The following is a 27,648-nucleotide window of genomic DNA, read 5'->3' as shown; positions in this document are numbered from 1 at the left end:
GGCAGATAAGATTGCACTCTCTACAACAGATCAGCCCCTTCTTCACACAGTTTCACTGTTGTATCTGCTGTACAGTCCTCTCCCAGTGAACATCAGGGTCCACCACCTCCACGTTTTCTCTCATAATAGAAATAGTGTTGATCATTTTCCTGTTTCTCAAGAAATTAACTGGATAACTTGAAATTGCACAAAACATAAAGTGTGATTAAAAAAAATCAGTTGAAGTCTAACTTCTTTAAATTTTGAATAGATTTTCTAGCTTAGAGTACGTGAAAGTGGTTAGCTTTCAAAGAGCTCAAACATTTTGCTGAATTTTTAAGATTTTGCATTCATTTCAGTGGCCCAAAAATCTGCAGAAAAAATTAAATATTTTAAAAAGTATAGAAACAGTCAATACCAGAAGTCATAGCCGAGTGTACAATCCTGGCTGGAACTGATCAGATTGTGCTGATTACTAGGATGTGTCGGGTGTCTCTACTTTCATAGCTGATCCAGCTTATAGAAGTTAGGTTGCTGCTCGAGCCTTCTCTGGGACCACTCAGTGGACCACCACAGACCCTAAGAATTTTTAATATTATTTTTATGTAGCTCATTCTTTCCCACATAATTTCAAAATACACTCAGTATTGTCACTTCAGAGATTTCAGTTCTTACGTAAGAATTCTTAGTTTCACTGCTCTGACAGTTTAATATTGGCTATTTGTTTTTTAAGATTTTTTTGAGAGTAGTTAGACAGGAAATGGAGGCAGAGAGAGAGGGGACAGGACTCGAACCTGGGACGGCCATGTCAAGGACTAAAGCCTCAGAAATGGTTCGCGCGCTTAACGCCCTACACCACCAGAGCTGTGCCATATTGCAGGAGTAAACATTTTTTCCTTAGTTAGTCCTGTTCATGTTGGTCACAACCATTTTCTCCACTCTCTTTGATCTAATTTTGAGTCTCATTTTCTCTCAATTTAATCAATTCTTTCTTCATTTTACAGCAGACTGACTTGCGTTGTTGCTATGACTACCAGAATCAGCTTTATTGCCAAGTTTGTACAGACAAACAAGGAATTTGACTCTGATGTTTTTTTGTGTATATAACAGTGGAAATAAAGAATATCCTTTTTTTCATCAACCTCTTTATTGAACTTTTTGAAAATATTACAGAAATATAAAAGAAAAAGAAAGAAGAAACACTTTCCCTTACAATCGTCCCCTTTTATACTAAGGCCATCGGTGAGACATTCAAGTAGCGTAACACCGGGGGAAGAATAAGAAAAGTAAATAAATAAATATATAACTAAATATAAAAAAATGAACAGCGTAAGGAAACATACCAGGAAAATAATAATGGTTAAAAAAAAGGAAAATTATTACAAATCAAAATAAATAAAATATAAAATAATATTTTGTATATGCTACGACTGAGTATCCAGGGAAGAATATCTTCTTAAATGTACATATATACACAATTGACTTTACAATGGAATATAATGTGAGATCAGTCCAAATATGCATGGTGTTCTTCTAGAGGTTCTAGGTGTTTTTTATTCCAACTCCGAAAGCTCAGAGACACTGTTTAATTGGTTCCAGAGACAGTAACTTGTCCTTGACCAGAACTTGTTTATGGGGCTGTTTCCACAATCAGGCTGACCAGCTGATACTGAGTTTAATATCAAAGCACTTTACGTGTCGGTGATGAATTTCCATTTTGCCGCGGAGGCCGGATGGGTCAAGTCAAGGGCAACGCAGCAGTCGGTGAGATTGCAGGGAGATGATTGATGAGCTTCGGGTCTGTTTAAATTAAAGCCCTATCTGTACACCTGAATGTTGCTCCAAGGTAATGTCAGACAGGAGTAGATTGTACCTCTGAGGTCCTCCTAAAAGCTGCACATCAGATTTATCTTTTTTTATTTTTTATTCTGGGTCCCATTTGATACTGCTTGGAGCCAGGAAGCCTTGAGACGGTGGACTGTCTCTCCTCCTCTCTGATTTATCCTCATGTTTACCGCTATGTTGCTAAAGCTTTGGCAAACTGCAAACTGAAGTGAAGGTAAAGTGGTGTCAGCATACACTAATAATAGCAGTTATGTTTGTTTATCTCTATTATCGTTGTCTAAACAGGATGCTGGGATGGATTGTTAGTGTCAGATGGTTGTGCATGGTGAAAACCTGGGTTAAATTATTGGAGGAGTTTCTGGTCTTAAAACCAAATGACTGGGCTCCCCATGGTCTTTTTGATTGCTGATATGCAGAGCCATTCAGCAGTTTTTAGATGACCTTTTAGGTCAAATACTTCTCAGAGATGATTCAGGTCTTATGTGTTAAAATAAAATGCTCTCAGACCAACAACCAATAGCAAATAAGCCAAGCTTAGGTCTCATCCTCATCACCAATCACAGATTATTTTAATCTGTGTTTTATTTTGAAAGCTCCTTTTTTCAAACCAGCTACAGTCAGGAAACCTAGACGTCTGATTTATGTTACAGTCTGTCAGTTCTACTGCACTGTGTCTTGTTCAGTAAATGATTGAGGTAGATGTTTGGGGATAGGAAGCAACCACAGACTTGGAGTTAAAATTTCCTGGATAAAAACATTTAAATCTTGTAACTGAGATACATTTTTTATATCCGACAAAGATTCAGCTTTCAAATTATGATTTCAAGGAAAAGAAACTACCCAACCCAACCTGAACCTATGTGGTTAACTAATTGCCCCCGTAAACCTAACAACTGGTTCTTCCACCGTTGGCGATGACGATTCCCATCAAGCTTTTGTGATAACTGGCAGTAGGTGTTCTACATAACTGTGGAGCCTTTTTGGCCAACTTTTCTTTACAGAATTGCCTTTATTCAGCTACGTTGGAAGGCTTTTAAAAACAGCCTGCTTAAAGTCATGTCACAGCAGCTCAATCAACTTTAACTCCAGACTTTAACTAGGCCCCTCCAAAAACTGGATCTAGTCAGAGTGGGACTTGCTGGTGTGGTTCCGCTGCATAATCGAAGTTTTGGATCACCAATATGTTTTTGCACAAACATAAAACCTGACTGTGTTATTTTTTTTTTAATCATGAGTCGTAACCTTAATTGAAGTAAGTTGAGGCCTGCTGTACTTGAGATGGTGTTCTGTTTTCTTGTGTGACCTCCTGGATGAGTTGTTGATGAACTCTTGGAGTAAACTTAGTACGCCATTCACTTCTGGGAACCTTCACCACTGTTCCATATTATGTCCCTTTGTGCATAATGGGTCTCGTTTTCCTTTAGATCGGGGCTTGATGTGTTACTTTTTCAGATCTCCAAGCCCGCTTCATGTTGTCGAACAGATCTGACAGTAAACAGGCCTTGGTGTGGCTGAATGAAGAAATTGTGATCACAATTGATTCATAAATTACCAAGGGGGTAGGGAGGAAGCAGATACTTTTTCACAGCATGGATTGCTCCTAATCATTCAAGGCCTCTAATATGACCATTGTTATTTTCGGTTTGTTTGATGAAGCCTCATCTGGGAATTATTTTCAAGTCTCCACCATCTCTTCAATTAGATTAGAACCAACCTGTTTGTTGTTCATGTCTGTAGAAAGGTTTGAATGCTTTTCAGTCTTGCCAAATTTGTAATCCTCCGAACTTAAGGATTTAACCCTGGTGCTTTGAAATATGAGTGAGGTATCTTACTATGGGACACGCCTCCAGCGCCAGTCGCCTAGCTGGCAGCCTTACATATGTCCTCCAGAGGTATACCCTGGAACAACGCCCAAAATGAGGACATGCCACGAGTGGAGTGAGCCGTGGAGAGGAAAAACTCCCTTTTAACAGGAAGAAACTTCCAGCAGAACCAGAACCAGGCTCAGTGTGAGCGGCCATCTGCCACGACCGACTGGGGGTTTGAGAGAACAGAGCAGAGACAGAAAGAAAACAAAGAAGCACTGATCCAGGAGTACTTTCTATGGGAAGGTAAAGTAAATGTTAATGGATGTAGCTCCTTTAGTCGTTTCACCTAGAAAGAAAGAACAGATAAACTCTGAGCCAGTTTTCAAGGTTAGAGTCTGAAAGAGTTAGTCACAGTAAAAGCTCAGTCAATTGCCATGTGTAGGAGAGAGAAAGGGTTAAACACTGAAAGAAAGGGCCAAGTGGGTCATCGGTAGAGGGTGAGCATAAAGTTGCTGCCAGCAGATGCTTGGACGATGCCCCCCTCCAGAAAGGTGTCACAGGTAGATATACAGTCAGGCCAGGTGTAGCTTCTAGGAAGAGAAAAGAGAGAGAACAAAGTTAAAAGCTGAAATAACAGCAAATAATGCAAAATTGGAGAGTAGTGTGAGAATGTAGCGAAGAGGTTGAAAGTGGTCATTATGTCCTCCAGCATCCTAAGCCTATAGCAGCATAACTACAGAGACAGCTCAGGATAACCTAAGCCACTCTAACTATAAGCTTTATCAAAAAGGAAAGTTTTAAGCCTAGCCTTAAAAGTAGACAGGGTGTCTGCCTTACAGACTAAAACCGGGAGCTGGTTCCACAGGAGAGGAGCCTGATAACTAAAGGATCTGCCTCCCATTGTACTTCTAGAGACTCTAGGAACCACCAGTAAACCTGCAGTCTGAGAACGAAGTGCCCTGTTAGGAACATATGGAACAATCAGATCTCTGATGTATGATGGAGCTAGATCATTAAGGGCTTTATATGTGAGGAGGAGAATTTTAAATTCTATTCTGGATTTAACAGTGAGCCAATGAAGGGAAGCTAAAATAGGAGAAATATGATCTCTCTTTTTAATTTTCATCAGAACTCTTGCTGCAGCAGTTTGAATCAGCTGAAGGCTTTTAACTGCATTTTGTGGACATCCTGATAGTAAAGAATTACAATAGTCCAGCCTTGAAGTAACAAATGCATGGACTAGTTTTTCAGCATCACTCCTGGACAGGATATTTCTAATTTTGGCAATGTTCCGGAGATGAAAGAAGGAAATCCTAGAAACCTGTTTAATATGGGATTTAATTGACATGTCCTGGTCAGAATTAACACCAAGGTTTTTTACTTTATTACCAGAGGTCAATTTAATGCAATCCACATTAATTGATTGACTAAGCAGTTTCTTTTTTAAAGACTCCGGTCCAAAGTATGACAACTTCTTTCTTGTCTGAATTTAGAAGAAAAAAATGTAAAGTCATCCAAGTTTTTATGTCTTCAAGACATGCTTGTAGTCTATCTAACTGGTTGGGCTCATCAGGATTTATGGATAAGTAAAGCTGAGTATCATCAGCGTAACAGTGAAAATGTATCCTATGCTGCCTGATAAATTTAACTTTTGGAAACATATACACTGCTCAAAAAAATAAAGAGAACACTTAAACAACACAATATAACTCCAAGTAAATCAAACTTCTGTGAAATCAAACTGTCCACTTAGGAAGCAACACTGATTGACAATCAATTTCACATGCTGTTGTGCAAATGGAATAGACAACAGGGGGAAATCTTTGGCTATTAGCAAGACACACTCAATAAAGGAGTGGTTCTGCAGGTGGGGACCACAGACCACTTCTCAGAACCTATGCTTTCTGGCTGATGTTTTGGTCACTTTTAAATGTTGGTGGTGCTTTCACACTCGTGGTAGCATGAGACGGACTCTACAACCCACACAATTGGCTCAGGTAGTGCAGCTCATCCAGGATGGCACATCAATGCGAGCTGTGGCAAGAAGGTTAGCTGTGTCTGTCAGCGTAGTGTCCAGAGCCTGGAGGCACTACCAGGAGACAGGCCAGTACACCAGGAGACGTGGAGGAGGCTGTAGGAGGGCAACAACCCAGCAGCAGGACCACTACCTCCACCTTTGTTCAAGGAGGAACAGGAGGAGCACTGCCAGAGCCCTGCAAAATGACCTCCAGCAGACCACAAATGCGCATATGTCTGCAGTTAGAAACCGACTCCCAGAGGATGGTATGAGGGCCCGACGTCCACAAATGGGGGTTGTGCTCACAGCCCAACACCGTGCAGGACGCTTGGCATTTGCCAGAGAACACCAGGATTGGAAAATTCGCCACTGGCGCCCTGTGCTCTTCACAGATGAAAGCAGGTTCACACTGACCACATGTGACAGACGTGACAGAGTCTGGAGACACCGTGGAGAGCAATCTGCTGCCTGCAACATCCTTCAGCATGACCGGTTTGGCAGTGGGTCAGTAATGGTGTGGGGTGGCATTTCTTTCCATGTGCTCGCTAGAGGTAGCCTGACTGCCATTAGGTACCGAGATGAGATCCTCAGACCCCTTGTGAGACCATATGCTGGTGCGGTTGGCCCTGGGTTCCTCCTAATGCAGGACAATGCTAGACCTCATGTGGCCGGAGTATGTCAGCAGTTCCTGCAAGATGAAGACATTAAGCTATGGACTGGCCCGCCCGTTCCCCAGACCTGAAGCCGATTGAGCACATCTGGGACATCATGTCTCGCTCTATCCACCAACATAACATTGCACCACAGACTGTCCAGGAGTTGGCGGTTGCATTGGTCCAGGTCTGGGAGGAGATCCCTCAGGAGACCATCCACCGTCTCATCAGGAGCATGCCCAGGCGTTGTAGGGAGGTCATACAGGCACGTGGAGGCCACACATACTACTGATTCTCATTTTGACTTGTTTTAAGGACATTACATCAAAGTTGGATCAGCCTCTAGTGTGTTTTTCCACTTTAATTTTGTGTGTGACTCCAAATCCAGGCCTCCTTTGGTTAATAAATGTGATTTCCATTGATGATTTCTGTGTGATTTTGTTGTCAGCACATTCAACTTTGTACAGAACAAAGTTTTCAATGAGAATATTTCATTCATTCAGATCTAGGATGTGTTATTTGAGTGTTCTCTTTATTTTTTTGAGCAGTGTATATAGTGAGGAGAACTGGCCCAAGTACTGAACCCTGTGGTGCTCCACAATTAACCCTCGAGTTTAAAGATGATTTATCATTTACATGAACAAACTGGAATCTTTCAGACAAATAAGATTTAAACCAGCCCAGTGATGTTCCCCTGAACCCTACACCATATTCCAGCCTTTCTAAGAGAATATTGTGATCGACTGTATCAAATGCAGCACTGAGATCTAAGAGGACAAGAACAGACACAAGTCCATTATCTGAGGCTAGGAGAGCTGAGCTGTTTTAGTGCTACGATGAGCTCTGAAACCTGACTGAAACTCTTCAAACAGGTCATTGCTGTGTAAATGCTCACACATTTGATTAGCAACTATTTTCTCAAGAATTTTAGATAAGAAAGGAAGATTGGATATAGGTCTGTAAGTTTTTCAAGTCATCTTGATCAAGCGAAGGTTTCTTAAGTAAAGGTTTAATTACAGCTACCTTAAAAGCTTGTGGTACATATCCATTTACTAAGGATAGATTAATCATCTAAAATGGGGCTGGTAATCAGAGGGAACACTTCCTTAAATAATTTGGTTGGCATTGGGTCTAACATACAAAATGAAGGTTTAGGTGAAGCTAATATTTCTGATAACTCACGAAGCTCCACAGGATCAAAACAGTCGAAACACAGGTCACGTTCTACAGTTACTTCCAATGTTGTCTCACTTGCTGAGGATGAAGTATTCATCTTCGGGAGTATGTCAAAGATTTTATTTATAATAGAATCAATTTTATTTAAGAAGAATCCCATAAAGTCATTACTACTGAAAGCTAAGGGAATGGATGGCTCAACAGAGCTATGACTCTGTGTAAGTTTAGCAACTGTACTAAAGAGAAACCTAGGATTATTCTTGTTCCCTTCTATTGATGAGAAATAAGCTGTTCTGGCTTGACGAAGTGTCTTTTTATACAACAGTAGGCTATTTTTCCAGATTAAGTAGGAATCCTCTAGGTGTATAGAGCGCCATTTTCTCCCCAATTTTCTAACCTTGTGTTTTTAAGTACACAGCTCTGAATTAAACCAGGGAGCCAGCCTCCTATGAATGATTACCTTCTTTTTCAAGGGGGCTGCATTGTCTAATGCGCCACGCAATGATGAAGTAACACTATGAACAAAAGAATCAATTTGTGAAAATTATTGTCCTCCACTGTGTTTTTCTGTGATAACGAGAAAATTAAAAGTGGAACAGATTATTTAAAGGTTGTTACAGCATTGTCTGATAATGATTTACTATAATGACATTTCGTTTCAGGTGTGGAGTACTCGGTTAAATTAAACTCAAAGGTTATTAAAAAATGGTCAGACAGGACAGGGTTATGAGAAAATATTATGTCTTTACACTCAATGCCATATGTCAGCACAAGGTCCAGAGAATGAAGACAAAGGTGGGTAGGTTTGTTAATGTTTTGAGTAATGCCAATTGAGCCTTAAGATACCATTAAAGGCTTTATTTAGGCTTTCACTTTCTTAGTCAACATGAATGTTAAAATCCCCCACTATAATAACCTTATCTGTATTTAACACTAAATCAGGTAAAGGTTTGAAAACTGGTCTAAAAATCCAATGCGAAAGGAGTTGTTTTGCGAGATGTTTTCCTTTATGTGATCAAGCCCACGACACAAACAGCTGCTCTGATTTGCGAAAATCTGCTGTTTAAAAAAAAAAAAACATTTAACTGCAGGGCTCGTACTGGGCAGAGCGTGTGCAGTGGCTGATGCTCCAGAGAGGACAATGGTGGTGGGTAGAAGGCAGTTAATTTAAGGGAACAGCATGGCAGAGCTGTAACGACCGTAGGTATAAAGGCAGGATTGGTTTTCAGTAAAACCTTTGAGTCTCCACCCAGAAACTGCATGCAGGACAGGTTCACTGAGAGCGCTTGAATGTCGCTCACACGCTTAGCAGAAACCAGAGCATTCAATTAGGTCGTTTTAAAGGAGAGCATTTTGAGCTCTGCCTGCTCCAGATGTGGATGAAATATTTCTCTGTGTGCCTGCGTATGGAGATCTCTGCAGAGGGGGAGCCGCCATGGCTCGCCATGTAGTATCTGAAAAATCTCCACTAGCCAGTGTTTCCCTGGCCAGTGGGGAGCTATAAGAATGAGTGACTGTTTCCCCTCTCACACTGTGGCGAGAGTAGTAATGATCAGTTCTAGTGGGAGAAATGTATACTGTACAACTGCCAGCCATCTGTGCGCTAGAGCATCCAGCACAAGTGGAGCCTGTCACTTCGTCAGTGAGAAAAACATTGCACACTGAGCGTTTTCCGATGATGCGAAGAGGTCGACCTCAGCTCAGCCATACCTCTTCCATATTTGGGACTTCACTCGCAGTGGAGTTTCCACTCTTTGTAGCGGGGATTGCCCCTCAACAGCAAATCCGCACCTCTGTTCGTTACCCCTGGCACGTGAGTCGCTCTTAGCGACAGCAGGTGTGACTGGTCCAGATTATCAGTCTGTGTATCAGGTTGTGTAAATGACGTGAGCACGGACCCCCGTCTGTTGATGTATGTAACTACCGTTGTGTTGTCCGTTCTGACCAAAACATGGTGCCCTTTGATAAAGGGCAGAAAGTGTCTCAGTGCCAGCATCCATACAGCTCCATACAGCTTATGTAAGGCGTCTGTGTTTGTGAACTCCAAATGCTGTTTACCATCATCCCCTCCTGAGTGGCTCACCAACCTGTCAGCGAGGGATCTGTGGTAATTACCTTCCTCGTCAGGAAGGTGTTGAGAAACCCGGGGCGCTTCCACGGGCTCAGAGCACGTGCACATGTGAGATAAACCAGGACCCTGCAGTGAGCATGGTGTGTGGGGCTCAAGTTGAGTTATTCCATCCACCGTTGAAACGGGCGCATGTGTAGACAGCCGAATATGATGACTGCCAGCGCAGATGCCATCAGACCCAGCAGTCTGAGGCATAACCTGAATTCCACGTGTGTGCCTCTGCGAAAAAGGCTTTTACTCTCCTGAGAGGCGCACTCTAAACGTGACTGAATTCAGGGACAGACCCATGAAGGTGATTGCTTGTACTGGGGTTAAGTTGCTTTTTTCCCAGTTTATTGTGAAACCCAAAGCTGCCAGATAAAGTAAGTATCTTGGCGTGTGTCATGAGCTCCCCTGGAGACTATATACGTCGCCAGACGTATTCCTCTCTCCCTTAGAGGCGCAATGACTGCCTCAGTGCATTTCACGAACACACGAGGGCTCAGTGAGAGGCCAATGGGAAGTACCAGATATATGTATATCTTTCGCAAATCTGATTTTTTTAATCTATTTTCTGTGAGGGGGTATATAGGGATATGAAAATATGCATCTTTCAAGTCTACAGAGACGAACTACAGAGACGATTCACACAGCAGCCTGCTGTGCAAGAGATAGGGTGAGAGCTCCCCCTTGAAGTCTCAAGTGCAGCTGCATTGCCATGTTGTCAGTGTGTTATTTTCAATATGTTTTTTGTTTTTTTGTTGTGGCTGCACCCTTGGCTCCAGGCCTGGATATGTGCCAGAAAACAATTTTATTGAACATGTTGTGAAGGGGGAAGGTTGTGTTTTTAAACAATGGCATGTGTTTGTGCACTTGTGTGTGCTTTCTGGCCACAGCTGCAGCTCCACTGAGATCTCGGTGGCTTGATCTTCCTCCGCATCGGTCGGCTCTGAATGGTGAGCTCCAACGTCGGCTCTGCAGACCTTTTGAGTTGCCTTGAATGAGGCGTTCTGAACTTGAACTTGGACAGGACATTTCCTGGCCGGGGGGTAAAGGTGTCTGGCAGAGCCTACTCTCCCACCTCAAAGACAACTCCCAGGTAGCGGATCTCTTTATTCTTTGCACTCACAGTGGCGGGAGGGGTTACTTGGTTTCCCGGTGTCACCGGGGGAGGGAATGGCTTCCTTCCTCAAGCACCTTTTGAGCTCGGTCTGTTTCCCACGGTCTGCTGCTACGCTTTTCTGGGCAAACACAGTTGGACCGGGTTGGAACTGGGCACTCAGGGAAAAAACGGCAACAGCTGTCTGCTGGAAGATTTGGCTCTTGGAAGCCACTTCCCCTCATACTGAGATGTGGTGGTCTGCGTGAGGGTTTCTGGCCACTCAATGCCCAGGTTCTTTGCTGCCCTTCTGCAGACATCGTGCTGGTCCACTGCAGTCAGCTTTGGGGAGCCGCTGCGACTGGTGTCACCTATCACCAAGGGCTTTGCAGCTGATGGGATAGCATAAGGCTCGCAGTCGTCGAACCCAAGACTAATGGACTTCACTTCAGATTCTGACTCTGCATTAGCAAAAGTGCTCAAAACTGGAAGAACGGCCTCGTCTCCCTCTGGGTCAGTTAGTGGTGCGACAGCATCGAACTGATCACCCCAACTGGTTCCAGCAAAGGTGGGCTCTCTATCATCGGTCGTGGGGGAATTGGCTACCCCATCACAGGATTAACCTCCGACAGGCTTGCCCCCGTGCGTTTGCCTGCGCCAACGAGATTTAAGGGAGAGCCGTTCACAGTGCTCGCAGGTTGCTGGTGACACTAAAACGTCCCGGACATGTTGCAGCCCCAGACACGAAGCGCAGACAGAATGGGTATCTGCCCCAGCTATGAGGTCGCCACATGTGCAGGTTCTAGATGGTGGCTTGACTGTGTTCATGGTGACAATGAGTTTCAAAACTTCGTGAGCTCCGCTAAGAGTGCAGCTAGTATGGTGAACATTTGCAGCGCTGCTGTTTGGCGAAAGACCAGTGTTGGAAAAGATTCAGAACACTTGAGCACAGTTGAGCACACCGACTTGTTAGCTCTGTGAACAGTTAAGCTAACTCAATAGTTACCATAGTGACCGTCTGAGAGGTGCTTCTGGGAGTGAGAAGCGGTGTTACACTGAAGATCACCTACATGACGTCGGGCTTTTGTACTGGGAGAAAGTCCCTCCCATGGGAGCAGATGTAACTTCTGCCTGCCAGTCAAGACTGGCGTAATGTAATAGAGCTTCTGGGGGACAGGGGCTGACGGCGTGTCCCATAGTGAGATACCAAAGCAAATGTTAAAAGAGAGAACTGTTTTCATGACCCTTAAATCTGCTTGGCTTGAATAACATGACAAAAGTGGGCATTTACTGGGTAGGAAGTAACTGGATTATCCTATGAAAATCTGCATATTTTGTTTTATTGTGGTATCATGAAACTACTGCTTCTACTCATCTCCCTATCAACATATTTTCTTCTTTTAAGCCAATAATGATATTTTACATTTTGTTTTTTCTTGATTAGGGTCTCATGTTCTACATTATTTCTTCCAGTTTGCTCATAAACATCAACTCTTATTTGTCCATTTGTCATGTTGTACCTTTGCTGACACTAATCATCTGTGTATTTACAAACCGGATTCCAAAAAAGTTGGGACACTAAACAAATTGTGAATAAAAACTGAATGCAATGATGTGGAGGTGCCAACATCTAATATTTTATTCAGAATAGAACACAAATCACAGATCAAAAGTTTAAACTGAGAGAATGTATCATTTTAAGGGAAAAATATGTTTCAAAATTACATGGCGTCAACAAATCCCAAAAAAGTTGAGACAAGGCCATTTTTACCACTGTGTGGCATCCCTCCTTCTTCTTACAACACTCAACAGATGTTTGGGGACAGAGGAGACCAGTTTCTCAAGTTTACAAATAGGAATGATCTCCCATTCATTTCTAATACAGGCCTCTAACTGTTCAATCGTCTTGGGCCTTCTTTGTCGCAGCTTCCTCTTTATGATGCGCCAAATGTTCTCTATAGGTGAAAGATCTGGACTGCAGGCTGGCCATTTCAGTACCCGGATCCTTCTCCTACGTAGCCATGATGTTGTGATTGCTGCAGAATGTGGTCTGGCATTATCTTGTTGAAAAATGCAGGGTCTTCCCTGAAAGAGATGACGTCTAGATGGGAGCATATGTTGTTCTAGAGCCTGAACATAGTTATCTGCATTAATGGTGCCTTTCCAGACATGCAAGCTGCCCATGCCACAAGCACTCATGCAACCCCATACCATCAGTGATGCAGGCTTCTGAACGGAGCGTTGATAACAACTTGGGTTATCCTTGTCCGCTCTGGTTCGGATGACATGGCGTCCCAATGTTCCATAAAGAACTTCAAATCGTGACTCAACTGACCACAGAACAGTCTTCCATTTTGCCACACTCCATTTTAAAAGACCCCTGGCCCAGTGCAAATGTCTGAGCTTGTGGAGCTTGCTTAGAAATGGCTTCCACTTTCCAATGTAGAGTTTCAGCTGGCAACGGTGGATTGTGTTCACTGACAATGCTTTCTAGAAGTATTCCTGAGCCCATTCTGTTATTTCCTTGACAGTGGTATTCCTATTTGAGGTGCAGTGACGTTTAAGGGCCCGGAGATCACGAGCATCCAGTAGAGTTTTACGGCCTTCACCCTTACGCACAGCGATTGTTCCAGATTCTCTGAATCTTTTGATGATGTTATGCACGGTTGATGATGATAACTTGAAAGTCTTTGCTATTTTACGCTGGGTAACACCATTCTGATATTGCTGCACTTTCTTTCTGCGCAACAATGGTGGAATTGGTGATCCTCTTACCATCTTGGCTTCAGAGAGACACTGACACTCTGAGAAGCTCTTTTTATACCTCAATCATCTTGTCAATTGACCTAATTAGTGTTCATTGGTCTTCCAGCTGTTGTTATATGCTCAATTTCCTTTTTCCAGCCACTTATTGCTACTTCTCCCAACTTTTTTGGGATTTGTTGATGACATGTAATTTTGAAACAAAATATTTTAACCTTAAAATGATACATTCTCTCAGTTTAAACTTTTGATCAGTGATTTGTGTTCTATTCTGAATAACATATTTGATGTTGGCTCCTCCACATCATTGCATTCAGTTTTTATTCACAATTTGTTTAGTGTCCCAACTCTTTTGGAATCCGGTTTGTATCTATAGTTAGGTTGAGATGTGGCACAGGCCTGTCAGACTCAAAGACTACATTCAAATAGAAATGTGTGTGTTTGGTGCTTTGTGTCTCTTTAAGCCCTTTCCCAACCTTCTCCCTGTTGGTGTGTCTGCAGCCAGTTTCAGTCTTACTCTTTAAAACAGAACTTTAGCTAAGTTTCCTTATTTGTATTTTTTTATTGTTGAGAAGAAAACCTTTACTGAAAATTGCAATGCATTTGATGCGACAGTGATTTGCAGGTCATCATGTGGAGAATTTGTTTGTAGAGATGGCAGCGCCTGCTGAGGCTCAGCATGAGCTGCTAAACACAGCAGAGCAAAAAAGATTCGGTCCATTCATCAGACACCATGAAAGAAAATGATTTTCCTCCACTATAGGTCCCAGTTTCACTGAAAACCTGGAGAGGATTTTAGCTGTTCCACCGGGCTTTGTTAATAATACTATAATAGCCTCTGACGGAAACCTTTGGAGGAAAGAAAATTGGTGCTTACAGTGAAGAGATCTATAAGACTTTGAAAACAAGCTGCGTTTTCTCACCTATATAGATTTGACCTTGTGAAAGAGTTTTCATAATATTGGATCTTTCAAAATTCTGAATCTTGAAAAATATTAACCATCTTGAAACCAAATACTGACTTCTTTTAGCAGCGACTGTTGTTTACAGCAGTCTTCAACTTAAACATAGGTTTTATCAAGGCCTTGTGCGTTCTATCTTCATGCTCATTTATAGTAGAAGTGTCTGATGTTACGTATAGGACAAGCATTACAAAACCATCTGAAGTGTGTAGTAGGGTCCATATAGAGCGTTCCATATACCATGTATCAGACATGTAAGCCTGAAAAACAGGACTGTCATTTTCATGTTCATTTCAAGATTTATCTATTTGGATGTGAGCGTGGGAAATTCTTAAATCCCATGCCTCCTCTCAGATGGTGTTCAGGTGTGCAACGTTTTTCAGTGAAGACTTGCAGTGTAGCAGAAGAAAGCAAGCTGTATCCGTAGGTTATTCTTCCATCACGTAGAATGTTGTTTGCTGTGAGTTGTAATTTACTAGATTAGAGGATGGTTGGGAAATATCCTTTCGGTTCAAAAACAGGAAATATATCAGGACTGTGTGTGTGTATGATTCATTACTGGCTGTTTACACAGAACATTTCATAGCCTGACTACAAGAATATGAGTCTTTACTGTGAACCTGTGTTGATGCAGAGGAGAGGGTTTTGAGAGGGTTTTCTGAATTGAACAGTTTTTTTATGCAGAGTAGTGTCTTTTTAATGTTATTTTCATATTCCAAGCCATGTAAATATGAAGTTATGCTAAAATCTAAAAGCAAATTTAATGGCAGGAAACCTGGGGCTCCAATTTGCTCGCACTACAGCGGGACATTTCAGCTGGAGAAGCGTACCTTCTTAAATGGGCCACTGTGGGGCACTGCGCCGGGTTATTGAACCACAGATGGGCCTGCCTTGGGTCAGTTGGAGGAATGTTTGAGAAAGTTTGTGATGTCATTCTGGCTGGTTCAGTTCTGTAGAAGGTCTGCTTTAATTTGATGTTCTGCAATGTGATGAACTGATCTGGGTCAGTAGACTCGCAGGCTTGCAGCACATCTACAGTGTGTCAGGTTTTGTTTGTGTCTTTCAGTGTATCAATCTTCAGTTGTGTTGTTGTTTCTTCAAATTCCAAAATAAATCTCCAGTTTTTATTGTCTTTTGTTTACTAATATTGCAAATTTCATTGGAGAGGAACTATGAATAAATAGGAGTGTAGTCTTACTTTACCATTGTTTCCAGCCATTACATTTATCATTTATCAGTTTTGGACTTCGACTCGAGTCGCCCCCGAGTCAAAAAAATAAGCCTTCAGAATGGAGTTAGACTTGTGTCCTAAAAACTTGACTTGAAATTCTAGCCTACAACGATGCAGTGCTGAAGTGACCTAGATGATTTGGATTTGATAAGGAAATGTTTATTTCAGTCATTAGAGACTTCAGGCTAGACTTGGACTTGCCCCTCAAAGACTTGATACTAGATTTGGAAACTTGAAAACATCTCTGGCATCAAATAGGCACCACACAGATGTGGTCTCAGTTTGTTTTTACCTGAAATTCCCCTGCCAGCTGGCTGCACACACGTCTGCAGTGACTACATCACACTCTCGAGCCATAATGCCAGTTCACTCTTCAACAGGTCATTGGTTGCAGGGCTGCAACTACCTAGCTTGGCGTATCAGAGGGCTAAAAGCAGCTGCTGCTGTCATTCCACACGACAATCAGTGAGGGCTAAAATATGTCTAATTCCTGCTTTAAAGGGTTTTTGGAAAGTGACCATTTACTTATTTATTCATTTATTTATAGAAACATTCATCCATTTAAATATTTACTTTTTTGGCTGTTTATTCATTCTTTGATTGATTTGCTCATTTGTTCATACATTTATTTATTTTAGTTTAATTTTTTGTTATTTATTCATTAGTTTTTCGTTTTTTTCTTTACATGTTTATTTAATCACTCTTTTATTTATTTGTTTCTTAATTCTTTTATGATGCAGCTCTGGTTGAATGGACGGGTATCCTGATCCACTCTGTTGTCTTTCAGCACCGACTTTCAGAAGAACAACCCTGTGCACAAACTAACAGAAGAAGAACTGCTGGCCTTCACTTCTGTAAGTCTCTTTGTTCCTTTACTAGAGTAAGGTGGTTCTCAATAATAAGGTACACAAAGTTCTCTAAAAATGACTCCATACAATGGGTCTAAAATAAGTATAATATTGCATAATATGGTTTATGTATTAGTATGTGTATGTACGACTGTAGCTTAATGGGTAGTACAGTTGTTTTTGGAATTCGAAAGTTGTAGGTTTGATTCCAGCTTCCTCCTGCCACATGTCGTTGTGCCCCTGGGCAAGGCACTTAACCCCATGTTGCCTAGTGATCCACATTTGTATGAATGTGTGTGAGGCCGACTGGATGAATGTGGCTCTCGAGCATAGTTCTTTGAGCAGTAAGAATGACCAGAAAATTGCTTTTTTTTAGGTCTGTGGTACCAGTCCAGGCCCTATATGTTAGGTTTTGTGGATGGTCTTAGTTTCCCTGTGGGAATGTGTGTGTATGTTTGTGTTTACTGTTTTAATCTTTACTTTCCTGTGAATGCCTCTTTATTTGTAGTATTTCTTTCAAGTAAAGTCAAGGTGAAAATCTAAACCAAGCTGATTTGGGATGAAAGACGTAAAGCTGTGAGACATCAGTCATCACAACAAACCACACTCTAACTTTATTCTCGCTAAATTAAATGAGCTGTTTGGCAAAGGAGGAGAATGATTTGGGATTATTAGCTCAGTGACCCCACATAAAATCCCCCAAGAGCACTCAAGCTGGAAACTTCCTCTACCAGAATTAATACTGCTATTTCACAGAGCTTTGGTCAAGATCGGTCAATATTTTGTTCTTTTACTCTTTAACCTTGAGGCTGCAAATGCAACTGAAATGTATTAAAACAAAGTCTACACACAGCTGGCCCAAAATAACTACTCAGGTTTTTTAGAGACCCACAATGTTTTATAATCATAGCGAGAAATTCAATGAAATTATCCAAATGTAAAGCATTCTTCAAGAGAACCCTATCCAATGTGTCTATACATGTTCCACCAAGACGTATGGAAAATTCAGAGAATTCACAGCTGTTTAAAAGGACTCAACATCAGGGAATCAATATCTAATCAGTGAAAAGCCAAGCTCGATATGCTGCAGAAATGGGAAGTAGTTTAGTACTGCGCTGCCTGACAATAAATGCTACACTGGGACAATAACATGATGAAGAGTGCTTTGGACACCACTGATGAATTGCAATTTCAGCTGGATAAAAAGCAGTCATCGTATCCTGACTGTGACCTCCTGCTTCACAGAGCTGGAAGAACATGGCACTGACAGTTTACAAGGAATGCCATACTGAAAAGCACATTACTTCAGACCAGTGGTGCCCAGAGTCAGTCCTCAAGGTCTGGTATCCTGCATGTTTTAGGTCTTTCCCTGGTTCAACACCCCCGAGTCAAATGACGGTTCATTAGCAGGCCTCTGTAGGACTTTGACATGGGAAGGAAGTACTTGGACCATTTTAATCAACTGAGCTGGAGCAGAGACATCAAAAACATCCATGCTTTAGACCATATTTACACTGATCAGGCATAGCAGTATGACCACTGAGATACAAAGTAACACTATGACTGTCTCTCTATTATGGCAATATCTTTCCATCTGTTGTTCAGGAGTTTTACTTAGAATTTATGAATTTTATTGATGTGTTTTTGTGGGCTAATTGTATCTTTGCCACATCTGCTGTGAATTTTATGCCAATAACCTCCTTAAAATACCTACTGGGAAAAACTTTGGTATGTTCAATATTTATTTTTCCCATTGTTGTATAGCATTTCTTGTTAAAAACAATGAAATAACCCTTTTAGTTTATTGCTGAGGGACTTTGAAGCACGTGACAATCTTTGCGGCGTTAGCCGCTATCTAGCAGTCTTGGTAATCTCACTGCGATTCTTTCTAGTTCTTCATTTTGTTTTTCGTGCTGAGTCCCTAAAAAGTTGACACACTTAATTTTAGTGGTGGAGGGTTTTTAAATACTGGTTTAACTGAGTATCGTCATCCGGCCCGACAAGCAGTTTTCACTAGCCGACCCTGTCACAGAACGAGACTACAAATTGATTAACTTCTCAGGTAAGTTGGACCAAACCATCAACTAGATAGCTTTCCACAGGACAGACTTCATACTGAGCGTCAAAACTCTTTTGTGGATTTGAAGAAAGGTCAAGGACCTGATTGTGTTGGAGGATTTGTTCTTAAAAACTGTGCAATGCAGCTTGGAGATATTTTCAATTTTATCTTCCAAGTATCCCTCGATTGTTGAAGGACTCAATAATGGTCCCTGTTCCAAAGTCCAAACACACCAAAACCACTTCATGATTTTGGGTCCAGTGGCTTTAAAACTTCCACATATCACCACTACGTGGCACTGTGAGCGGCATGTTAAACGATCTTCGGTCATGCAGAGTTCTGGTCTGGCGAGAAGCATTTAAAATTTGGGGGGAAATCGGACCTTCCAGATGGAAGCTGCACTGACTTGTTTAATAGTGGGCGGGGCTAAATTGATGTCATCAATTGACTGTGGCAACATGTATAGCATTGATCCCTGATGATGTGTATTATATTTGAAGTGGATTTGATGATGTTTGAGGGAGATAAAGCACTTCAAGTTTCCTAGGGGGCGGTGTTGATCCAAATTCCAGTGTAATCCAATAGAGCTCATTGGGGGCTAACAAAGATCAACCATATTGATTTTGGAGTGAATTGAACCATGCATGTTGGTAGGTATTATTTAGTCAACTCAGAAGTAAGGAACGACACAGTCAGTTATACTTGCGGCAAGGGTAGGTCACACTCTGCAGTGCAAAACTACAAAGTGTTGGCACCCCTCTCTCTTTATTTATACATGCTTGGTCACACACAGTTCAACAAACATTCAGGGTGGGGGTGTGTGTGTGTGTGGGGTCAGAAAGGTTAGGGTTCATTTGTCTTGATTATAAACAAACAGAGGAAGTGGGAAGTGGGACCTGGTGAATAGCCCCCAGATGCTGCTAGTAAAATAATAAAAGAATAAAAGCATAACTCATTCTTGTGACCATCTTCCTTCCTTTAACATGTAAGGAGGGAAAAGTTCTTAGATGAGTGATAAACAATACAAAAAGTCATAAAAACCCTAACACATGTGTAATTTAGAGCCAAACATATTCGCCACGCCGCCACAGTCACACCCTCCAGCCAAACCAGTCAGTACTGGAGATTGTCTTAGAGCATCATGTTATCTGTCACTTGGGTAAGTTTCATATTGATTAGGTGAAGAACATCAAAAATTGACTCTCTAAAGGAAAACATGACACTTCCTGTTCTCAGGGGCCAGGACTTCGATGATGTCAGCATCTGATCAGTGAACATTGTTCAGGGCCAGAGGCAGATCAATCTCAGAAGGTTTCAGGTCTCTGTGACTTTCCTTGTAGGAGCTATATCAATTTCATCTTTTATGGCGAGAAGTCATATTTTGAGGCTTGGCCACACCCACACGCTTTCATGTATCAAAACGTTTTGATAACTTTTGATCCCCAGTGCCTTAAGAGTATACTGAGTGATTTTCAATTCTCTAAATCAAAAGCTATAGGAGGAGTTTGCTCAGATATGCGGGCTAGAAAAGGCAAAACCGGGGTCAAAATGGCAATGGCCGACTTCCTGTGGAGTTTTGACCAATGCTCCAAGAGACTTTTTTTGTTGGTCCTGAAAAGTTACATATGTGTACCAAAATTTAAATTTTCTAGGGGGCGCTGTGGAAGAATTAGGCCACGCCCACCAAATACCTCATCAGATCTCTGTTGGGGACTCTGGACTCAGATCTCTGGACTAGGATCAATCATATTTGACTTGGTTTTACCCCAATTGTGGAGTTATTTGTTACCAAATACCAAAAATGTTTAATCATATCTGTGATAATTCATTTGTTTGTAACAAATTGAAGCTGGCTCTGTGAGCAGGCATCTTCCCAGCCTACATGTAGATCCAGGAATCTGCAGGCTGGTTAGATGGTTGTCACATGCCCGGTCATCTTCATCAGTTCTCTTTTTCATCAGTTCCTCCCCTGAACGTTAGTCAGTCCTGATGTGTCAGTAGTATTTTGATGTTATTTTAAGGACAAACACCAGCTGTCCTTGATTTCAGTTTATTCGATGCTCTCAAGGATAATTCTGTGAAACTCATCTGCTTTTTTACAAGGAAAATTTAGACTACAACTTGAGTTAAGAAAACTTGGAATTTACAGAAAATGTAAATAAAGTATTTGTGACAGACTGAGTTAAAAGGTAGGTGAATTCTAAAAATATAATGAGGTTTTACTTTTAACCCAAAGGTTATATTTACAAAATAAGGCTGAGTTCATAAAAATAGGTCAAAGAAACAAACTAAACTCCGGCGAAAAATTTAAACTTAACAAACTGTCTGAAAAAACAAAATATTACTGACCTCACAAGAAGTGATACGCAAGGGTATGTGGTTAAACCATTTAATAAACCTTTATTACAAAGGAGTAATTTTGTTTGGATGAATGAAAACCATAAACGTACACTACAAATGAAAGTGCGTGAGGATTCCCCACCATTCTTGTGTTGCAGCTATTGGTGTGGCTGTCACAGTGATTATTAACTTCTCTTTATTTGTTACATTATTACCTCCATCTGCATTCAGAGTTCAACAGAGTACATTTCCACTGCAGGAACCTCTTCAGGAACCAGAGTAGTTTTTTTCCACCCTGCATTTCCACTGCTGGAATGAGGACCAAATCAGACAAAAGAAGGTAAAAGTCTACCCTGAAAACAGTCCTGCCAGAATGGCTGAACATTTTGTATTGAGCTTGAACTAAAGGTGGGGCTTCATTAGTGGAGAATGCCAAACATTTCTCACTGGCTGAATGACCCTGGTATTTTATCACCCCCTCCTCTGCCAGTCATATTTTTCTGTAGCTTTAAATCACACAAGAGTTTTTGTTCTTTGTTTGCGAACAAAACATTTAGGGTTAACCCTAACCCTGTTCTAACAGCTGTTTCAGCTGGGAAAACAGACACTGAAGCTAGCCTCTGATTCATAGCTTCAGGTCCATCGTTAAACAAGAGAAACTGATCTGTCTACAAATCATATGCTAACTTCAGCTTGAAACAACAACACAAGCTTGCTAGTTATTGAGCTCAGCTGTAACTTCAGGAACATGTTAGAGAGGTTAGCATTCATTCTGTCACACTGCAAATCAATTTAAACACAAACAAATACATTTAAAATTTTCTTTACCTACTTTCTTTGGATCAGCTGATTATGGAGCGTTGGTAGAGAGGTTCAGTTTTCACTGTATTTGATTTTGACACCCAGTGGGAGGTCTCAGATTGTAAACTATGTGGCCTATGTTATATGGCTGATTTCAGATTCTTTTGATTATCTCTAAACCCTATACCAGACCCATAAGCTGCTACAGTCTTCTTTCTGAAGGCCTCAGACAGCTCTTTGGATCTCACTATGATCTCTCTCACATCAACAGTCAGGAGTACCAAACTAAATGTTGGAGCTTTAAACTTGGCAAATGCCCTTCAAAATGCTGAGTAACAATGTTCTCATCATTTGCGTCTGATGTAATATGCCTGTGGGTAATTTTAGCCATTTTAAATGGGAAAGAATGTGGAGGTGTCCAAATCAGGACACAGTAAATCTAGCTGGCATTGTAAGGGATTATTCTTCTTTTGGCATTTTTAATGCACCATTTACAAAGTTCTGATTGCTTCTGAGAAGCTGTCGGCTCGTTTGTGTTAACAGCAGGATGACAAATGGTGATCATGTCCTGTCGTGTGATTTTAATCACCCAGTGATTTATGTTGCTGCAGAAATGACTGCATAATTAGGATAGTGTACTGTTGCACTAATGACTTGCTAAGCATCGACAAACAACATCAGTGCTTGTTCATCATTGCTACCAACACAGATCACTTTCATGAGACATTCCATTATCATCCATAATCTGTGTAGACATTCGTTGTTGCATAATCTTGTCATTAAAGATGAGAGAGATCCTGGCATCAGCCCTTTCTTACATATCTACCTGTGGGTAAATCAGCTGGATGTCTCAACCCATCTCCAGCATTCTCTGAAATCAGCTCATCTAAAGCTATTATACATCAGCTTATCACTGCAGCACCCAGATAAAGTATTTGGAGCCCTAATAGCTTTAAATAATTAGGTGTTTTAAATTAACCTTGCTTGCTGATTTCTCCCAGCAGCACACAGTCTTTGACGTTAATGCGGAGGATGAAGCTAATGAAACTAGGTCCTGTGTTTTGTGGTTGAACTCTGTCAGATGGTTAGCTACAACTTGTCTGAAGTGCTTTACCATTTCAAGTGTTCTTTTTATCTACTGACTTCAGCTCAGTTGAATGGATTGCTGTAAAAGTTGAGGTGATACATTGAAAAAATTTTCACGATCCCTCTACCAGGATAAGAAATATCAACGTTTTTTGACTCGCTTCAGTTTATAGAACTATTTCACAATAAATGTCCTCTCATTGCCAAATTGGTCCAATTCATATCCAGCTACACTGTTGCCGAAAGTATTTGTCTGTTTACTTGTACATGAACTTTGATGACATCCTATTGTTAATCTGTAAAGTCCAATTTTTTCAATGGTCCCACCATTTCCAGCAATAGCAGCTTTAACTATTCTGTAAACATCTTCCAAGATTTAGGAGTGTGTTCATAGTTAGATGAGAAAATCAGAACTGCAGTCACTGCTTTAATTCATTGGAAAGGTGTTCAAGAAGGTTGAGGCCAGGACTCTGCAGGCCAGTCAACTTTCTCTACACCAAACTTTATACACCTGCAGCTATGGAAGTGATTGGGACACCCGAATTCATTGATTTGGTGGTGATATGTATATAACCCTACACGCTGATATGCATGAAATCTGTCTGATTCAGCATATTGTGGTGGATTCCATTTTATTTTATTACATTTTGGAATGTGCATTCATCTTTTTTTGTTTACAAAACATTTTCTTTAAATACACTGAACAAAAATATAAACGTTTTTGTTTTCGCTCCCAGTTTTCATGATCTGAACTCAAAGATCTAAAACACAAAATAACCATTTCTCTAATCTTGTTCATAAATCTGTCTAAACCTGTGATAGTCAGCACTTCTCCTTTGCATAGATCATCCATCCAACCTCACAGGTGTGGCATATCAAGATGGTCCGTCCCCACCCCTGTATGTTTGCTGCAGCGAGGTGGAGTTGTGGGCAGGGCCGGACTGGCCATCTGAGTTCAGGAGAATCACAGAACAGCCGGTGCTTCAGCATGGCCGGCGGTAGCAGCACATTGTTTTTCTTTTTTTGGCTGTTACCTTGCAGAGCTACTGTTTCGCATTCCAGTCCTCTAGCGTAGTGAAACGCACATACATATATGTGTATGTACAGGTCCTTCTCAAAATATTAGCATATTGTGATAAAGTTAATTATTTTCCATAATGTCATGATGTAAATTTAACATTCATATATTTTAGATTCATTGCACACTAACTGAAATATTTCAGGTCTTTTATTGTCTTAATATGGATGATTTTGGCATACAGCTCATGAAAACCCAAAATTCCTATCTCACAAAATTAGCATATTTCATCCGACCAATAAAAGAAAAGTGTTTTTAATACAAAAAACGTCAACCTTCAAATAATCATGTACAGTTATGCACTCAATACTTGGTCGGGAATCCTTTTGCAGAAATGACTGCTTCAATGCGGCGTGGCATGGAGGCAATCAGCCTGTGGCACTGCTGAGGTCTTATGGAGGCCCAGGATGCTTCAATAGCGGCCTTTAGCTCATCCAGAGTGTTGGGTCTTGAGTCTCTCAACGTTCTCTTCACAATATCCCACAGATTCTCTATGGGGTTCAGGTCAGGAGAGTTGGCAGGCCAATTGAGCACAGTGATACCATGGTCAGTAAACCATTTACCAGTGGTTTTGGCACTGTGAGCAGGTGCCAGGTCGTGCTGAAAAATGAAATCTTCATCTCCATAAAGCTTTTCAGCAGATGGAAGCATGAAGTGCTCCAAAATCTCCTGATAGCTAGCTGCATTGACCCTGCCCTTGATAAAACACAGTGGACCAACACCAGCAGCTGACACGGCACCCCAGATCATCACTGACTGTGGGTACTTGACACTGGACTTCTGGCATTTTGGCATTTCCTTCTCCCCAGTCTTCCTCCAGACTCTGGCACCTTGATTTCCGAATGACATGCAGAATTTGCTTTCATCCGGAAAAAGTACTTTGGACCACTGAGCAACAGTCCAGTGCTGCTTCTCTGTAGCCCAGGTCAGGCGCTTCTGCTGCTGTTTCTGGTTCAAAAGTGGCTTGACCTGGGGAATGCGGCACCTGTAGCCCATTTCCTGCACACGCCTGTGCACGGTGGCTCTGGATGTTTCTACTCCAGACTCAGTCCACTGCTTCCGCAGGTCCCCCAAAGTCTGGAATCGGCCCTTCTCCACAATCTTCCTCAGGGTCCGGTCACCTCTTCTCGTTGTGCAGCGTTTTCTGCCACACTTTTTCCTTCCCACAGACTTCCCACTGAGGTGCCTTGATACAGCACTCTGGGAACAGCCTATTCGTTCAGAAATTTCTTTCTGTGTCTTACCCTCTTGCTTGAGGGTGTCAATAGTGGCCTTCTGGACAGCAGTCAGGTCGGCAGTCTTACCCATGATTGGGGTTTTGAGTGATGAACCAGGCTGGGAGTTTTAAAGGCCTCAGGAATCTTTTGCAGGTGTTTAGAGTTAACTCGTTGATTCAGATGATCAGGTTCATAGCTCGTTTAGAGACCCTTTTAATGATATGCTAATTTTGTGAGATAGGAATTTTGGGTTTTCATGAGCTGTATGCCAAAATCATCCGTATTAAGACAATAAAAGACCTGAAATATTTCAGTTAGTGTGCAATGAATCTAAAATATATGAATGTTAAATTTTCATCATGACATTATGGAAAAGAATGAACTTTATCACAATATGCTAATATTTTGAGAAGGACCTGTATGTATGTGTGTATGTATATGTGCTCGGCTTTGGCTGGCTGAGTCAAAGTCCAGGGCTGTTTTGTAGCCCCAGTCCGTCCCTGCCCATGGGAGTAAGCTAACAAGCTGGAGTTGAAGACGCAGTCATTCACCTGATTCACCAAACCTCTGTCATCTGGACAAAGCATGCAGCACTGTCAGGATCCTGTGCTGGATCAATGAATGCCTGATAAACAAACCACAGCTTTGTTAGACTGTGAGGGTTTGGAGCAGTGATGTGGTCTACAAGGTGGGTCATAGCAGAATATACTTCTAGAGGAAGCCTGGATCCTTCAGTGTTTGCAGCAAGGTGCTGAAAATCTTCTATAAGTCATCAGAGCCACGGACTTAGAACAGTTCAAGAAGCTGATAAAGAAGGCTGGTGTTCTTCTGGGGATGTTTGGAAACCTGTTGAGATAAAAGGGTGGTTTATAAAATGAAGAATTAAGGAAAAACCCTGAGCATCCTCTCCACAAGACAATAATACAACAAGAGTGTCTGCCATCAGACGCTACATTAGACCTGCTGTAAGATTTTCATGAAAGATCAACGGACCTGTTGTAGGAGGATCACGTTCAGCTTACTGCACATAGCAAACATGATATCTAAGGTATATCGGAATATCTGTTTCTTACAAACTGTGACAGCTTCTTCAGCTTTTATTTACATACATTTCCTAAATTCCAGCTTTTGGAATGTTGACTAAAAACATTCATTAACAGAACATATGTTCACACCCAGAAGGAATGGTCTGGTTATTTGTCACAGTTCAACAGATTACCCGAGAACATCTTGCTTTTCTGTACGGTATGACTAAAACAAGTCTAATCTACTATGCCTCCTTTGTCTTTGGAACAGTGTATTCTGTCTCAGCCGAAGTTCTGGTCTGTGGAGGTGGCAGCACTTTGCTTGAGGACCAAACTGGAAAAGGGAAGATCTCGGTGTGTTGAGAGAGCCATGATGCAAACACAGGTAAGGAGATATTCTTTAAGTTTGGTAAAGCCATCTAAAACTCAAAGATACCATCTGCCTTGGGATTAAAGGGGGGGGGGGGGGGGGGGGGGGGGCATAGTTTGTTACTGTTCTCTCTCTCTCTCCAGGTAGCAGAGCATTGTGCAGGTGAACAGCAATGAGACCCCTGCTCTAGTATTTCCCACCTGCAGTTGTTTTAGTGTGCCTTTTTTTGCTCTCTTGGTTAATAAAAGCTTGGTGTATTTTAGTCTTAATAAAGCATCACACATCCAATAATTATCCCTACAAACTGATGATATTTACCCATCATCTTGGAAATAAAATGTTTCCACGTAGCCCTGCAGTGTGCTCACGTACCTCTAGAAAAATATTTCACTTATGGGGCGACAGTGGCTCAGGTGGTAGGGGTTCGTCCTGTAACTGGTCGGTTGCCAGTTCGAACCCCCGCTCCGTCCATCTCAATCATTGTGTCCTCGGGCAAGACATGTCACCCACCTTGCCTGCTGATGGTGGTCAGAGGGATCAGTGGCACTGACTAGGTCTGAATAGGGCCCAAGACTAGGTAGATCAATTTGAGCACCAGGTGGACCTGATCTTCATGACACACAGCCTCCAAGAGGATCTTTAGTTACCAAAAAGGATCATTCCAATTATCTCTGATAAAACAGACAAGAAGCCACCTCAGTAGTAAGAGTTCATACAGTATGTGGCGTGTTATATAGAATAGAATAAAATAAAATAGAAATCCTTTATTGTATGTCAGTGGGGAAATTTAGGCGTACCAAATGGACCCATGCATTTCACACAAGTTAAAATATAATGATAAATATGACTGTACAGTAAGATTCCCAAAATAATAATAAGAAAAAATTAAAACTCATTAAAACACATGTGGAACCGTGAAGGATAATTATGTAGATTTTCTAGGTTTCTATTCTTGGTGACATAAAAAAAAAATACAAACTGTGCCTGAAAGTTTGCGTAAAAAAAAAAAAAATACTATTTACAATAGTTCCAAACAACTTTGCAAATAATAGCCATATGCCACAAAAGGAGATAATTAAGATTCATGAGGGATGAGGAGAAATTAGAAGGTTTTTGTTGAGACAGTGCAGGGAAAAGTTAATAAAATTCAAGAGCGACTACAATATTAAGGACCACAGTGG

At 41.4% G+C, this 27,648-nt stretch overlaps 1 protein-coding gene across 2 annotated transcripts in view; it reads left to right on the top strand.

The window, feature by feature from the left end:
- ttc27 (tetratricopeptide repeat domain 27) overlaps positions 1 to 27,648 on the top strand; it is a 131,979-nt gene that overhangs the window by 52,146 nt on the left and 52,185 nt on the right. For both annotated transcript variants that reach the window (XM_047352192.1, XM_047352191.1), the window contains exons 9-10: positions 16,431 to 16,497; positions 26,369 to 26,482. In XM_047352192.1, coding sequence (XP_047208148.1) covers positions 16,431 to 16,497; positions 26,369 to 26,482 — 181 coding nt within the window. The remainder of the gene's footprint in view (positions 1 to 16,430; positions 16,498 to 26,368; positions 26,483 to 27,648) is intronic.

Source organism: Girardinichthys multiradiatus, chromosome 22 (assembly GCF_021462225.1).
Source record: "Girardinichthys multiradiatus isolate DD_20200921_A chromosome 22, DD_fGirMul_XY1, whole genome shotgun sequence".
Classification (NCBI taxonomy): Eukaryota; Metazoa; Chordata; class Actinopteri; order Cyprinodontiformes; family Goodeidae; genus Girardinichthys; species Girardinichthys multiradiatus.
This window is presented reverse-complemented; position numbering and strand designations above follow the sequence as displayed.